The 16528-nt window shown below is 42.6% G+C and overlaps 1 protein-coding gene and 1 long non-coding RNA gene across 7 annotated transcripts in view; one reads left to right on the top strand and one right to left on the bottom strand.

Moving 5' to 3' along the window:
• The window catches only part of Arid5b (AT rich interactive domain 5B (MRF1-like)), a 186833-nt gene that overhangs the window by 36078 nt on the left and 134227 nt on the right, over positions 1–16528 (top strand). For 5 of the 6 annotated variants that reach the window (XM_030245281.1, XM_006514130.3, XM_006514129.3 and 2 more), the window contains one exon: positions 49–274. The exons of the other annotated variant lie outside the window; for it this stretch is intronic. In XM_030245281.1, coding sequence (XP_030101141.1) covers positions 49–274 — 226 coding nt within the window. The remainder of the gene's footprint in view (positions 1–48; positions 275–16528) is intronic. 6 annotated transcript variants of the gene reach the window in all.
• The window catches only part of Gm51770, a 78986-nt gene continuing 75644 nt past the window's right edge, over positions 13187–16528 (bottom strand). The window contains exon 3 of the long non-coding RNA XR_003948901.1: positions 13187–15076. This is a non-coding gene — a long non-coding RNA (predicted gene, 51770). The remainder of the gene's footprint in view (positions 15077–16528) is intronic.

The following is a 16528-nucleotide window of genomic DNA, read 5'->3' as shown; positions in this document are numbered from 1 at the left end:
TTTTCCAAACCCAGAATAACATTTTCTGTTCTTCTCCACCTCCTGTAGGATGAGGTCATCGCTGTCTCTGAAAAGGTGATTGTTAAATTAGAGGACCTTGTCAAATGGGCGCATTCTGATTTCTCCAAGTGGAGGTGTGGGCTCCGAGCCACTCCAGTGAAAACTGAGGCCTTCGGGAGAAACGGACAGAAGGAGGCTCTGCTCAGGTACAGGCAGTCAACCCTCAACAGTGGGCTCAACTTCAAAGACGTTCTCAAGGAAAAAGCTGATCTCGGTAAGCACGGCTCCTGCTTCTACATTCACTGTGTGGGGATGTGCAGTGAGCTACATCCACTCTGTCCATTATCCTGGAACCCCTTACTATCAATATATCTCCATGAAATGAAGTAAGAACTATGTATGAAGGAAGATGCAATATGTAAGAGTTATATATTATTTTCGAATTATATAGCATAATTATATGTTGCAGGGCTGGAGAGCTGGCTCAATGTTAGTTAAGAACAGTAGCGTTCTTTTAGAAACGGTCAGTTCAGTTTCTAGCACCTGTACCAAGCAGCTCCAAGCCCCCTGAAAACTCACCTTTAGGGACATCAGATGCCTCAGGCCTCTGAGGGTGCCTGCACTCATGTGCACATGCCACACGTATGTGCACGTATGCACACATATACACACACACTTAAAAATAATAAAAATGAGTCTTCAGAATATATTATATATCCTGTATATAATTATCTATTAGGGTCTGGAGAGATGGTTCAGATAGGAAAACTCTTGCCTTAGAACCTAAGTGTGATCCCCAAGGCCCATATTACGAAGCCAGTCACAATGGTACAAGTGTGTAATCCCAGAACTGGGGATTCTGAGATGGGAGGATTGCTGAGGCTATCCCAAGTAACCAAATAGATGAGTTCCAGGCCAGTGGGGAACAAAAGCCAAGATGTGTGGCTTCTAAGGAATAATACTAAATGTTATCTTCTGACCTCCACAGGTAGATACATGCACAGAAACAGAGCAGACCTAGAAATGCACACACAAAGAATTATATCTTATAAAATTACATATTATATAACAGTATAGTATGTGATTTTTTTATTAAAAATTATAAGCATGGATATTACATATGTGTGTATATAATTGATTTATCCTAATGGGGCCCAAGACTAAGAATTGGAAAATGCCAGCTGGGCATGGTGGTGCATGCCTTTAATCCCAGCACTCAGGAGGCAGAGGCAGGCGGATTTCTGAGTTCGAGGCCAACCTGGTCTACAGAGTGAGTTCCAGGACAGCCAGGGCTACACAGAGAAACCCTGTCTCGAAAAAAACCAAAACAAACCAAAACAAAAAATTGGAAACTACCTGGGCAGGAGAGGAGAGGAACCGTGTGAGCTGTTGAATTATTGGGTCTCTCTTGTGTAAAGTCTCTTACTGGATGACATAGCATGTGATCTCAAATAATGGTCTATGTGCCTTCAAGATCCAAGACTTAATTAGGGTTAATAGTGAATTAGCGGAGACTTAAAATATTTGCTGTAGGTTGGTAGTAAGACAAGTAGGATTTCAAGTCAAAATCTCAGGTATGTAGCAACCTGAAGCAAAACGGTGATTCATTCACTTCTGAGGTAATAGAACAAGCAAGAAACTGCTGGGGTGGGTGTTCTTGGCTTTTCCTTCCTCCGATCTGTGTTTATCCCTCTTTCTCCTACAAAGGAGTGTCTGGACTTTAGTTTTCTTTTCTCTCCTGCTTTGGAGTGTTTTGACCATATCTGAACATCAGCTCTGCCCCTCAGCTGTGTGACCTTAGGTAAATATGTATGGTCTAATCTTCCATCCTCCCATACAAATAAGGACGTGAGAGGCCTCACACTGCGAAGGCATTCTCCTGCCTCAGCAGACGCTCCTCCTGAGACCATGTGACCCTGTCCACCCTTCGTCTGGACTTGTTTGTACCCTCAGTGGCCTTCATGGCTGGACTCTTCTGGTGTTGCTCAAGACCAAAGCTATTGACCTCTGCTTTAGACTGCTTGTTTCCTCTTCATGCAAAGAGGAACTTCGTTTTTAACACAGAGGCATCTTTTCTTTCATTAGTCCATAGTGCTGATTTTCAGGGGCCTGGTTGATGCCTTAATGTGACAACTTCCTGGTTTTTCTGTTTTGTTTTGTTTTTAAACCTAGAACTTAGCTTTTACAAGAAACCCTGACGATTTTTTTTAACAGACATAGACTGAATAACACCAGGGAACTGACTCTCTTTCATGTGATTCTGGTTTGTGGTGAGGCGTGCTGTTTGAGCAATAGCGTCGAGACCATCCTGCCATTTCTAGCAACTGTTGCCTGGTAGTTCTTTGATAGATGTCCGACAGTGGCATTTTAGACCCACAGCCCTCTTGTCATGAGCGACATTATAGAAAATTATTAAGGTAGCTTTTTTTCTTTCTTCTCGGCTGAGGAATTTTTAAAAATAGTCTTTACGTATTTCCTGTTCACACAGGCCCAGTTTTATCAACCCACCCTGACTACTTTTATGATGTGTGAAAATGTTGACTAGCAGTGAATCTGCTGGGTCACCTTCTTCCAGTGTGACCACTGTTGTGTCTCCATTTGATTGCTTTGCTTTTACCTTAACATTAAAACCTTTGTCTGACTCTTTTTTTTTTCTTCCTTGAGTTATGGAATATAGCGTTACTAATAAAACATTAAACAGGAAACCCGTGGGGGGACAAAAGGCTATGTAAATGGTTAAGCTTGATGTCACACATGTAAACAAGAGTATTTATAGCAGGGTTGTTTTGTGTTTCTTTTTTTTTTTTTTTTTTTTTTCGAGACAGGGTTTCTCTGTATAGTTGTTTTGTGTTTCAAGGGGATAGTTTATTAATGAGCACACACACATACACACACAGCCCTTTTAAAAAAAAAAGTCCATAATCTTTGTGGTTTCCACCCCCACTCTCCCTCCCTCCCCTCACCTCATGTGGTTCCAGAAGAAACAGGTTTGTCTAACTATTCAAAGCACTTGCTGCTGATGGTTTGGTCTTGAAAATGTAGATTAGTGGCTTTGAAATCAAATGGCATTTAGATTTACTAAGGAGTACCAGGCTAATGGCTAAGTGCAGCTGCCCTAGAATCTTCTCTGTGGGACTGAGATGAAGCCCACAAGTGTAGACTGATAGAAGGCTTCCCAGATGGTTTGGGATGTGTGTGTGTGTCTGTCAGTCAGTCAGTCAGTCTGTCATTTGGGACCCTTTTGTGGGGTTAGCTTGGGAAGGGAGATACCCAACAGGAGATTGATTGAGGGACCCTCTAGGCGAACAAGAGAAACCCCATAGCTTTTCTTTTTGTAAATGTGAGGCACCCCTTTAAGGACAGAACGTAGGGCCTTGAAATTCTATTGGGTTGGTATGAACTGTGGGGAATTTGAGACAAATAGCTTTCGTAATTGGAATGCACGCTGTGTTGTAATAATGTGCAAAGAGAAACAAAAACTTTCCTTAATGTAATGAGTTTCCATTATCTGTCTGATCTAAAGTTTGTGAATGTACATTGTCAGGCTTTAGACTGGGGGCTTTTAGACCAGGAACACTGCGGATGCTCTTGGCCATGCACTGTCCCATCCCAGAGATTGTCCGACTCTCCTTCTCTGGCTGTCACATCAAAGGATTGTTTTGGCCTTTTTTTTTTAACCTCAAGTTTTCTCTTTCTCACTCAATCTCAGTCTCTCTGTGTCTCTGTTCCTTTCTGTTTCTGTCTCTGGCTTTCTCTGTGTGCCTCTATCTCTCTGTGTGTCTCTCTGTCTCTTTCTCTGTGTCTCTATACCTCTGTCTCTGTGTGTCTGTCTCTATCTCTGTCTCCGTTTCTCTCTCTCCCTCTCTCTGTATCTCTCTGTATCTCTCTCTCTCCCTCTCTCTCTCTCTCTCTCTCTCTCTCTCTCTGCCACACCAAAACCACCTCCAATACCACACTGTGAGTGGAAGCTCTCAGCTCGCAGAGCCTTTTCTTCTGTAGATCCTTCCTCATTGTTCTCATCAAAGAAAGATGAACTTTTGAGATTGCTTAAGGACCCTCCCGCTAGCCAGGAAGCTAGCAAAGAATGGAAAAACTCACCTCTCCGTGGAGAAAGTCAAACTTTGAGTGTGCTATTTTTTTTTAAAGCCCAGTTCCTCTAGCCTGTTTAAAAAAAACATCAATAATAACGAAAGAATTAGATTGACTCTCAAAGGCAGATTTTTTTTTTTTATAATATAAAACCCAGCTAAATGAAAGTGCTTCTCTTGCTCAGAGTTAGTAAGTTTCCTCTTATGCCAGTTTGTGTCATTTCCCGTCTCTCTGTGAATAGTGAAAGAACAGAATTAAAACAGCACAAATGTGTGTCTGGCAACAAATTAAACTGCACAAAGGGAAACTCTGCCCAGTGGTACCTCCCAGTGGCCACTCCAACTCTCCTCACCATCCTTGCCTGGTTTGCTGGTGTTGTTGTTGTTTTTTGTTTTTCTGTTTTGTTTTGTTTTTGTTTCCTTTAAATCACCTTTCCCTTGAGAGCAGCCTATTTGTTTTTAAAAACCTTCCAGAGTCTTCATTTAAGACTCTTAAGTGGCTGCTGACAACAACTACAGATGCAGCTAGTGAAAAGGCTAATCATTAAAACAATAAACATTTCTTCCACGTGATGCAGCACATTTATTGCCCCCCCCCCAAGCAAGTTCAGCCTGAGACCAGCACCAACTGGGTCTCTCCTGGGGTGGGGGTTACTTCTTCAGCCCATTTCACACTGGAGGGTGTTTTTTGTTTGTTTGTTTGCTTTTATGCTGTTTTTAAAGTGAAGAAAGATCTCTGTGTGGGAACAGAAGGGTTAAGGAATGTGTTATTCATAAGCATAACGAACACAAAACCTGTTCGTCCAGAAGAATCAGACTGATTAAATCATTCACTACACAAGCCTCTAGTTATTTATTTTTGTCTTCAGAATTACAGTACTTAGCTTTGTAATAAAGTGGACCTGATGCCCATATTTGGTGTGGCACTTGAGAGTCGTCAAATGAAGACTTATTTCATTTTACAAAAATTTTTAGCAACTTAGGAATATAAATACTATCAGTTAAACATAGCAAAGTTGCATTTTTTATTCCTTGGGCTATCGTTTGGGGGGAAAAATCAAATTATTTTATACAACACTGTTTCTCACAGAGTTCCTTTAAGTGAGGTATGAAAGCCACAGTGTAAGCTTTATTGGCCTATAAATATGTCATTATAGTTGGACTACATTTATATGCTTCGGATTGTTGTTTAAGCCAAGAAAATATGTCTCTACAGGTTGATTTTTTTTTTTTTATTGAAACCCTTTGAGGCATACAGCAAAATGTGTTTTAGGCCAAGGTTATTAAAGCAGCATTTTCTTCCTTTTCCCCCCCTTTTGTAACAGACTCGATGTCAATTACCATACTGCTAACTGTTTGTGGATGGGCAGTTATGAATGGTTTCGTCTCTAAGTATGTCTTTAGAGTAAAAATATTAAAAAGAGGGGAGAAGGAAAGGAAAATGGGGAAAAGGGAGAGGTGGGCTCTGGGAGGAGAGGAAGGAGTCGGGAAGCTGAAAGCTAGATGTAAAGTAAATGAATGAATGAATGAATGAATGAATGAATGAATGAATGAATGAATTAATTAATTAATTAATTAATGAAAAAATCAGGAAGGCTGAATGAATGAGAGAGAACGAGAGCAAGAGAGCAAGAGAGATAGATGGAGAGGGAGAGAGAGAGAGAGAGAGAGAAATATAAATGAAAAAAAAAGAATTTAATGTCCCCTAAGTGTCTACTTGGGCAGAGAGTGACCTCCCCTTTCCCTGCCCCTGTAGGGGCTTCCTCTATACTTTGGGTAGTGGATGGAACCGAGCGAGCATGCGCCGTGCGGAGGCTGTTCCCTCTACCTAAAGATCTGCTGCTCTCTGAAAAACCCCTGAGCTCAGCACATGCTCCTGCCTTCAGGTTCTTTGTTGTTAAAATGAATAATAATATACACCTGGCTTTCGGCTGTTGGATTTGGGAGGAGACCAAGCCAGGACAGACTCCTCGGGGCTTCCGGAGCGTTTGTAACCCTGGAGTCTAAGTTACTTTTGTTCAGTGTTAGCGTAATCAGATGGAAGGTGTGTCTGATCAGGAGCTATGCGGAACCATGCGAGCACCGTGGTTTGTTTCTGGTATTCCTAATCACAGTTTCTCCGGACAAGGAGTAGGGTTTCTCTCCACATTGCCTCTCCCAATAGAAGACACACCAAAGTGTATATATATCTCCTATGTATAAATTATATATTTATATAATGCTCCTGTTTATCTTTAATCTAGCCACAAACCTATCAATGTAATGTACTATATATGGTTAATCATTGTATTATTTACATACGTAAACTGACAATATTACACATAGTAATACCTAATACATAATCTGCAATTGAGATATATGATACATGTGCATGCTTTTCTTTATATTATAAATCACACAACTGGTATTAAAACAAGCTGAGCCATCCATTGCCAGTTATAAACGGAAACTTTCGGGTTCTTTGTTAAAAATTGACTGCAGTTGTTGATTAGAAATTCTTGAGGCCTGGTATTACAAATGGTTCTTTGTAGTCACCTCTGAGTATGGAGTGTCCAGTGGCTTCCTGGAGTACTCAAGGCAACAGCTTTTACTCTTTTCTATAAAGAAAGGGCTTGAGGGTTTCCCATTTGAAACACATTAAGAGCGTGAGTTGTCTAATCAACTCATTAGGACTGGTGGCTCCTCATTAAGAACCCCCCCAACCCCTTCTTCTTTCTTCTCTCTCTTCTTGTAGGAAGGGGTCTTCTGGAAATGCCGTCTGAATGTGTTGTGGGTTGCCCTGGTGCTGTTTGTGTTTTGATGTTAATTCTGCTGCCCCCACTGAGAAGTGGACCTGTACTCAGGTGATCTCACTGAACCTTCTCTCCATTCTGACTGATCAAATAGAGGCTAGAACTGACGACTGGGTAGTGTAAGGCAAAGGTGGGACTGGAGGAGAGAGAGAGCAAGAGGAGGTGGAAGGAGGATGGAACAGAGCTAGATGACCCAGAGAAGCCGCAAGTAGCACGGGGTCTCATAGCTGGGGAATGAATTAGTATAGTGATAGATCTGCCCAATCTAGGTATATAGCTTATAAATATAATAACTGGTTGTGTGTTTTTTATATGGGCTTATTGGGATAAGAAATTACCCTGGCAGAATGTGTTATATTCTCAGTTGCTTGGCTGAACTGTTTCCAACTGAAATGTGAGAGTTTTCTTAGATGATATATGTTTGCAATATTCTATTGGTGAATAATTTGAGAAGCCCTACAGGACTGCTCGAAACACTTTGGCCTTTCTACTGTCCTTACTTTCAAACTAGAAAGACCCCTCTGGGGGATTCTCCTATGAGGGTTTGACAGCAGTCTGGGCTGACTTTGATTCCTTACAGACTCTGATCATAGCGCAGTTAATCCCTGAGAAGCACGCTGCTACAGTGTCATTATGGCTCGTCCAGGAGCTGCCTCTTGACATTGTGAGTGATAATCCAGAAGCCCTTTAGGTTAAAGTTCGAAAGTCCTGAGTTCAAGTCCAACCTGGACTCAGAGTGAATTCAAGGGCAGTCTGAGCTATATAGGAAGATTCTGTCTCACTAAAGGAAATGAAGGGGCTGGCAAGATGGCTCAGCAAGTCAAGGGGCTTGCTGCCAAGCCCGACGAGCTAAGTTGAATATGGAATATGGTGGAGGGAACTGACTCCCACATTGTCTAATGTACACACACACACACACACACACACACACACATACCCCAAATAAGTAAGTTTTATAAATGAATGCATTTCAACATGCATAAATCGACAACCAAGACGTTCAGAATATTATCTAAGAATAACCAGAACCCCACAAACTAGCAATTCAAAAGGGAGGGGAGAAAATGACTTTTTATTTTATTAGAAATCAAAAATTCAACTTTACTCTCTCGCTAAATAGTTGAAGTTATCCTGAAGCCGTGACGGAAAGGACCAGTAAATAGTTTTCCAATAAGAAATATTCATCTATGTTTCCTGAACCCAGCTGGGAAGGAAGTCTTTGCCAAGTCTCCTAGTGTCTGAGTTGATTGACAGGCATTGGTTGCCTCTGCTTTCCACACACACCGCCATCCCATATGGAGAGCACTCCTGTCCAAAATCTTTCTGTTTGGAATTCCCATGGACCTGAAAGGTCTCCAAAATGGTCTATGTTGATACATCCTTTGAAGATGGGCAGCCGACTAGAGAGAAAGTCTAAGCCTGGGAGTTTCTTAGTTTGAGAAGCAAAACAAAAAGTGACATTAGAATATCAAGGATTCTGTCTTCCCTTATGAAATCTAACACAGAAACAAGGAGTGGGGTACCATTTTTGGAATTCTTTGTGAGGTTGTCCAGGTGGAAGAGGTTGGTCCAGTTAACATTTCTTCCCCCTTCAGTTCTGACGGTCTTTAGAGTTCTCTCTCTATTTAGCTAAACAACCCCAAATGTTTTCAATTCTTTCTCCGGATGTGGTTTTTGAGCTTCTTCACCATCCTGGTTATTCATTTGAGGACGCATCTCTAGTGTTTATATTACGGTGGTTTACTCATTTATATTGTGAGGTACTGCTTTGCTAAGAATCCTCCAGCCAGAGTCAAAGTGGCTTCCAGGCATAGAAAGACTGCAGTCTGGTCATCACGTATGGTCAGATTTCCAACAGCTGGCTATGCTCTGCTGTTTCCAGAGATGCTGTGACCCTAGTGAGGTTTAGTTCTCAGTCTTGCCTTTTCCACTCCTCTGAGACATAAACATTATTTCTCTACCACCACCTCCTCCTCTCGTTTACTGCCCACTTTTGAGTTGATTCTCCTTTCTATGTAATGCCAAGTTCGGGCTGTTACTTAATAAACATCACTATTTATGAATCCTCAACATGCCGTTTGGGAAATATTTCCAACAGCTGACGTCCCTGTGACAGCACACCACAAAGTGTAAAGTGTGACCTGGACAAGCTGGGTTTTACCTCAGTAAGGATCCATGTGTGACGGGCAGCCCCACCTCTGGCTTTATTTCACCTACTTCAACAGAGCCATCGGAGTATGGTGGGTCCTCTTCATCTTGCCAAGCGTGGCAGTTTAGCTCACATCAACCACCTTTCTGAATTCTGATGTCCTTGTGTTTGCATTTTGTCCAACCTGTCGGCATTTCTGGGTTTTACTTTTCACTGGTACCTTTTCACGAATCAAATTCTTTGTGGCTATTTCTCCCATAAAACCACGATGGGGAAGGAAACCAGCTCGTATTTTTGTTCTGGCTTCATTCGTGAGACATGGTAATTTCACAATGACTGACTGTGGAATGGTCAGCTGATGGGAAAATGAAAGAAAGATTCGGCTGTCCTTGAACTCCCGTCTCCTGGACTCCCTTTGTCTCTTATACCTACTTTGGGGAGACCCTTGGCTTGATACGAGCTCATACATCCCCAGGATGAAAGACAAACCTCCAAACTGGGAGTGGTGATTGCCAGTTCCCTTTGGTGACAGCATTTTAGTCTTGTCTCTAGGACAAAATGTATGGGAAGAGAGATCTATTTGGCTCCTGATTTCAGAGGGTTAGATCCATCTTCAGTTCACTCCCTTTGGCAATGACATCATAGCCAACCAGGAAGCAGAAGGCCAAACAGGAAGCGGCCAAAGACAGTGCAACCCCAGGATATGTCCCTATGATCTATGATCTATGTCTTCTATTTCATCCCTACCTCCGTGAAATTCCCATAGCCTCCTAAAATAATGTGAAGTCTGGGGACCAAACACTGAACCAAGGTCCTCTGTGGGACAGTTCACATTCAGTTCCTGATGGAATCCAGTTGGCCTACCGTAATCTGTAGAACATCTCTTGAATAAGAAATGCAACTCTGACCCTTCTTCAGGTACTTTTTTTTTTTTTTTGAGGTTTGACTCAACCTTGCTGTTAATTCCATTCTGTAAAATGTCTTTCACGTCATGATGCTTCCTTTCAGCCTCTCCTGTCTAGCCACTGTGTGTGTCCACGATAGACCTCTATCGCAGTCCTTGCCATCTTAGAATCCAAAACACAGCTGGGCGTGTTAGCACACGCCTTTAATCCCAACACTCCGGAGGCAGAGGTGGGCAGATTTCTGTGTTCAAGGCCAGCCTGGTCTATAAAGTGAGTTCCAGGACAGCCAGGGCTGTGCAGAGAAACCCTGTCTCAAAACAAACAAACAAACAAACAAACAAACAAAAACAAACAAAAAAACCCAAAAGAATCCAAAACACACCTGACCCGCAGGTGACTTGACATGAGGCCATACTTGAGCTCGGCATTTCGTCTTAATATGCTTTAAGATCGAAGTCAATTCTTTTAAACAGCTCCTGTATCCTTCAGAGTGCTTTCAATGGGAGACTTTCTTGCAAAACATGTGTTTCTCGAAATGTCAAAGATTCCCTTCCCAACTTTCCTCTGACATTATCTAGTTAAGGCTGTGTGGTTCCTGCAGGTTGCGGCAATGGAAGACTGAAATTTGGGCTTTTAGCCCATATTAATAAATATATTTATTTAGGACAGGTCTGAACAGAAGTGGATTTTCAAAGGCTTTGCAAAGTGCTTTGTGCACAGTGGGGCTAAACAAACATAGCTGTCTGTGTGAGCTTTCCTCTTCTCTTTCTCTCTGGATGCCTCTATTTACACCGTATTGATAGGAAGTGCTAATTTCTTTCATTCCTAAAAATCCCTGGTCTGTGCATGTTCTTCCTGTGAGTATCCTCCACCACTTATATCTTTAATAATTTATACTATACATTTTTATATTTTTGAATTCTTTGTCAATAGCCACCCCTTTCCTTGATAAATCCACCACTACTGGATAACACACAAAGGTTGAAGGGATACCTCTAGTAAACTATAACTCCAGCCTGTATTTTTAAAATAGTCATTTGAGTGAGTTGTTTCTGTGGTCATTTTGGGGACATGTAGGTAAAATAGAAAAAAAGTCGTGATTGCCGATTTTCTTTCCATGTCCAGGTACGTCCTCCGGCATTTACACGGGTGCATCTGTGTAGATGCGCAGGGATTGGTACTCAGATATCCCCCGCCCCCCCATTCAAAATGTACTCTTCGGGAGCCCACCTCCATACTGGATTTTATAGAGAATGATGTAACTATAGCTTTGTGACGCAATCCACTTTTATCTGGCTGAGGAGTGACTCTCTGTTGAGGTGCTTCATGCTTTAACGATTACTGTTGGTCTTTCCAATGGTTTCTGGTTCTCGACCGCTCTGTGCTCTTCATAGCTGTTTACGCATTTGCGGAGGGGAATCTCCGGCTCCCCAGCACACGGGGACTGTTAAACCAGCCTGTGCTTTTTCCTTATCTAACCCTGTCCCTGCCTGTGTAAACTTCAACCCTGACCACTCCCCACCCTCCCAAATTCTCCAAGGCGCTTACTGTAGGAATGCCCCTTTGGAGAGCTGTATGGGGGGTGGGGAGGAATGCTCCTGGCTCCTGCAACCCTTGGTCCTTTGAGTTCGAGATCATTTGCCTCACCTGATTGGGCTCTAATCACAAGGAGTAGTCTCTACCACCTTGCAGAGCACCTAAGTGTATGCAGATGCCTCTGCCTTATCTTCCCAGGAACTAGCTGAGCTCTGCAAGGTTGGGCCCCCGACTTCAAAGCTGTATCTAGCAGGCTGAGCAAACATTTGGCTTTTATAATCAGCCCCTCCTGAAATCTCTCCTTTCAGTCCACATGAGCGGTCTATGTACTTTCAAAGGTTGATTCGTATTTGTTACTGCACTTCCCGATACACCCTGTCATGGAGGGGAGGGGGCTGGGGGAGGAGGGGAGGGCTATCTCGTGGGGGTATTTGGCTGCGAACTTTTGGGAAAGGGAGGCTAATTTGTAATCAAGTATCTGTCGCTCATTTTGGAAAAACTTTTTCGAGAGAGCTTAAAGGCAAACCAGGTGATCTGAGGATCAGTGGGGGCATTAGTGCGTGTGTGCGTGTGTGTGCGTGTGTGTGTGTGTGTGTGTGTGTGTGTGTGACAAACTTTACATAGTAATACTGGCACTTGCTAATGTCTCTATTACTCAAGGGAATATTTATCTTGCTACAGATTTACAGCAGAGACATAAAGGGTTCAGGTCCGTAAACAAGTCCAGACGGAACTCGCCCTGCGTTATCTTTTTTTTTTTTCTTTAATTAGCAGCCAGTGTGTAACCTGCCTTTTTTATTTATTTATTTTTCTTTTTTTTAGGTAGCAGGTTATTAAGGAGATGACTTTAGCTGCTCATGTAATGTTTCTTTTCCTAGGCAACTGGCCCGATGTAATTCTCAGCTCCCTTAACATGGTTACTTACTAATGGTTGAAGAACACAGGCCCCACCTTCCAACAACCCAGTCAATTCCTTTGGCTCACAAAGACAGCATTCTATTAGGCCCTGCCGAAACAAAGCTCTGGGCCTGGCCTATTCTCTCCATAAGAAATAAAACATTGTTTTCATAGTAATGCTGATAATAAGGGAGAGTTCAAAGCGTGATGAAAACATACATATACTTTTCTAGTAGGGGAAAAAAAAAAAACCAGACCTGGTTACCTGGCTAATTTACCCGTCATGTGATGGCTGTGTGTATAAATACAGGCTTTTTTTTTTCCACGTATGGAACCTGCGCCCTTTCATCCTTTTCTTCTTCTGTTCTTTAAAGATGACAATGTCCATTTCGTTCCCATTGTTCTGTATCTGTGTTTTCCATCGGAGATTTGGCAGAATAGGCAGATACAAAGTCGCTTCTTTCCGAGAACTGGGCGAACAGTCTCCTCCCCACCGCCCCTCCCTGGGGTAGAGTTTTTTTTAAGCCAGACTGGTATTGCATTCTTTGTTTCACACAATATAAGGTCCTGACATTTTAAGTGCACCTTGATTGCTTATCTGGAAAGCAAGGTCGACAATGCGGGTGTCACGGGACTTGGGGAGGATCTGGCTAGCCTTCTGGGTTGCAGGCACCAGCACACAGTAGGTGCAATTAGCTAATGATACCAGTTTCCGTTTGTGTTTCCTTCAGAAAAACAAACCTTGGAAACTGCTGTTTCCTACACTCTCCCCAAGCCCAGCAGAAGGTTTTGAGTAAAGAAAACGTATGTGAAGACATATTAATAGGTAACAGCAGTGAGTGGTTTAATTCTTAACTCCCAGACACCAGGTTATCTATTACAAGGCATTGAGACAGACTCGGGACTGCATGAGCCATACCCGACTCTAAGGGCCACAGAAAGCCTTCAGAGTTCTTTTGAAGTGCTTTTTAATATGTTTTGAATCTTCTGATTCTAAAATTTACCCCTGTAGGCGTTGCCCTGCCAGCCACCTGCCTTGACCTTTCTCTGACCTCTCTTTGATCAGAAGGAGCAGCGATCCTACTTGGTCAGGATCCTGAGCCTGAGGTACTCTGAGCGTACTCACGTATCACTGAGTGTTTCTCTGAGAGAGAACAGACAGTTCCCGGGCTTCGGTGGATTGCTGTATGGGTTACTGTGAGAATAAGCGTGTGGGCTAGTGGTGAGACACAGTTGCAGCAGAAAATTTCGCATCCATGACGTGTTTAATGATTCCAAGAGCAAGGATATTATGCTGGCATGGCCGCAGTTTGGAGATGCTGTTGAAATCGGAGGGGACGAGCAAGAATTCTCAATGTGTGTTAGAATAACCTGTATGGGGCCGTGATAGCAAACACCTCAAAAGTTTGAGGGCATTGCACAATAGAGGTGTGTCTTACTTAGGTGCAGTTCTGTAGTAGCGTATGCAAAATTCTCCAGAAGAGATTTTCTCTGCAGTTACCTCTTCAGGGGACCACCATGGTCACATGGGATTCTGTGCTTAAAAGAGGCCAATTTTATCTTTGCTCCATCACTTTATAAGAAATCATAGGCTGGAGAGATGGCTCAGTGGTTAGGAGCACTGACTGCTCTTCCAGAGGTCCTGAGTTCAATTCCTAGCAACCACACGGTGGCTCACAACCATTTGAAATGAGATCTGATGCCCTCTTCTGGGGTGTCTGAAGACGGTGACAGTGTACTCATATATATTAAATAAATAAATCTTTGGGGAAAAAAAGAAACCATTACTTTCTGTAAATTAAATTTGAATGCGCAGATAAGCCATGGTGTTCACTAACATTATCCTGCTTCCATTCTTATTTGTTTTTTTGTTTGTTTTTGTTTTGTTTTTGTTTTTTTTTTGTTTTTTTTTTGTTTTTTTTTGTTTTTTTTTTTTTGAGACAGGGTTTCTCTGTAAGGCCCTGGCTGTCCTGGAACTCACTCTGTAGACCAGGCTGGCCTCGAACTCAGAGATCCACCTGCCTCTGCCTCCCAAGTGCTAGGATTAAAAGGTGTGTGCCACCACTGCCCAGCCCATTCTTATAATAAACTCACACAGAATGGATCAACTATCCCCAGTTCTTGTTGGTATTTCAATTGTTTGAAAAGAATTCAGCTTTTCTTTTATTGCCCTCTTTTACTTGTGGGGAACAAATTCCACTCCTTTCCCCTCCCTCAATACTTCCTGGTGGCCTTCGCCTGAGGAGTTGCCTCTATCCATCTTAAATCACAACTGCTTTAGTGTCTACTTAGCAGACAGGTAGTGAAGGGTTAGCTGTAAATGAGTGAGTACACCAAGGAAGATCTTGGGTCAGGGCTATCCTGGGCTACCTAGTGAACCAGTATCGGGAAACTGAAAGAAAATACAACTTCAGTCTGTTTCCCTGTGCTTTCACATTTTACCCAACATAAAACAAACAAACAAACAAACAAAACAAAAAACAAAAACAGACTGTGGAATGAACAACACAACAATAAGAACTTTTCCCCTCTACTTTGGTTCTTTCTGGAAGCAGCACGCTGGTCACGGGTGGTGGTCACTGTCTCCTTGTGTGTATGGTCTGCGTTCATTGGTCAGAAGGCAGAGTCTTGCTTTCCTGTTTCATTTTGCAGCTCTCTTTTTAAGGGTTGAACAGAAGCCTCACATTTGGCAACTCCCGTGGAACAGGGCTGTGAACGTGAAATAAAGGTTCCAAAAGACATAGGATCCCAGTGAATTATTTAATTTATGTCAAACGTATTTGTTTTCCTGAGATGTGATCTTTTGTAGTCCAGGCTGGCCTTGAACTCATCATGTAGCTAACATGACCTTGAACCCGGAGCCACCTCACCTCCTTCTGTCTTTGGAGTGCTGAACTGACAACTTATTCTGCCCCGCCTGACTTCCTCTAAATCTTAAATTAAAAGCTAGAGCAGCCTGTTGTTGTTGTTGTTGTTGTTGTTGTTGTTGCTTCAGGAGACTATATATCACTGCAACTGTTGAACCTTTAGAGTACCGATTGGCTATGCCAGCAATGAAAAACATTTCAATCCCATGCCCCGGCTTCCAAAAACACAGCCTAAAAGGAAAAAATACATCTCGCTAATAATTTTATATTGAGCCCATGTTGAAATAACCTCGTAAGTTAATTTTACTATACTAAATGTCTCATTCCAACTCTCTTGACCTGCTCTATTCTTGATGACCTTAGGGAACCGCTTCAGAGTTGTGAGACTGGGCTAGGAGAGATTTGGACAGGAGAAGACAGGAGAAGATGTTTAGCAGCCCAGGCTTTTATTTTGAAGCAGAAACAGCGTTTTTATGAGGCTCAGGCATCACTCACTCTGGGGGCAGAGTCTCATGTGGAGTACAGCAGACAGGTACAGTTGTAAGGTAGCCTTTAGTGAGACTGTAATCGTGAAAGAAGAATCCATAAAACATGTCCTGTCAGAAAGCAACTGTATCCGTGCTTAGAGCAAGAGTCGTGAGCCGAGTCTCTCTGTAGCGGTCTCACGTACGTGATGGTTTACTAAGGAGGACTTCCCTCCCATGTCCCATGCGTCCCTTTTACTGTAAGTATATTGCTATCGGTGGAGGGTGTCATGGTCATTTCTGACTTGGATTTTATTGAAGGGGCGTAGACTTGGGTCAGACTCTTCTTTCTAGATGGAAATGACCTCTCTGTGTCTCTGATAAATACCTCATGGCGGGTAGGGAGTGGAGCTAAGTGGTAGAGGGCTTTTGAAGCTCACCCAAGGCTCCAGGTTCACCCTGCTCTTCGGAATAAATAAATAAAAACAAATTTGAGAAATATCATGATGTTTCCTATCAAGAGCTGGCAGAGGCCACACATAACTATTCGCTTCTCTGTGAACAGCTCAGACTCTGGAGAGTCTACTGAGATGCAGAGACGATAATAGTTTAGCTTAAGGCTCTTTTGTGATTTATTCATTTGGATTTTGGGGGGTTTTAGGTTGATGCAAAACTATGAGATTTCTCATGCTGATGTGAGTTCTGGCAACAAATGGCTATCCGTTCCACCTCAAGGCATCAGGCCTTTCATCTTCTCATTGGGTGTCCCTAGCTTATCACAGAAATATTTTCATATTATATTCTTAGAGTATAGCCTACGAGCCAAAAAG

This window comes from Mus musculus, chromosome 10 (assembly GCF_000001635.26).
Source record: "Mus musculus strain C57BL/6J chromosome 10, GRCm38.p6 C57BL/6J".
NCBI classification, from domain to species: Eukaryota; Metazoa; Chordata; class Mammalia; order Rodentia; family Muridae; genus Mus; species Mus musculus.
The sequence above is the reverse complement of the archived record's forward strand: the minus strand, read 5'-3'. Positions and strand labels throughout refer to the sequence as shown.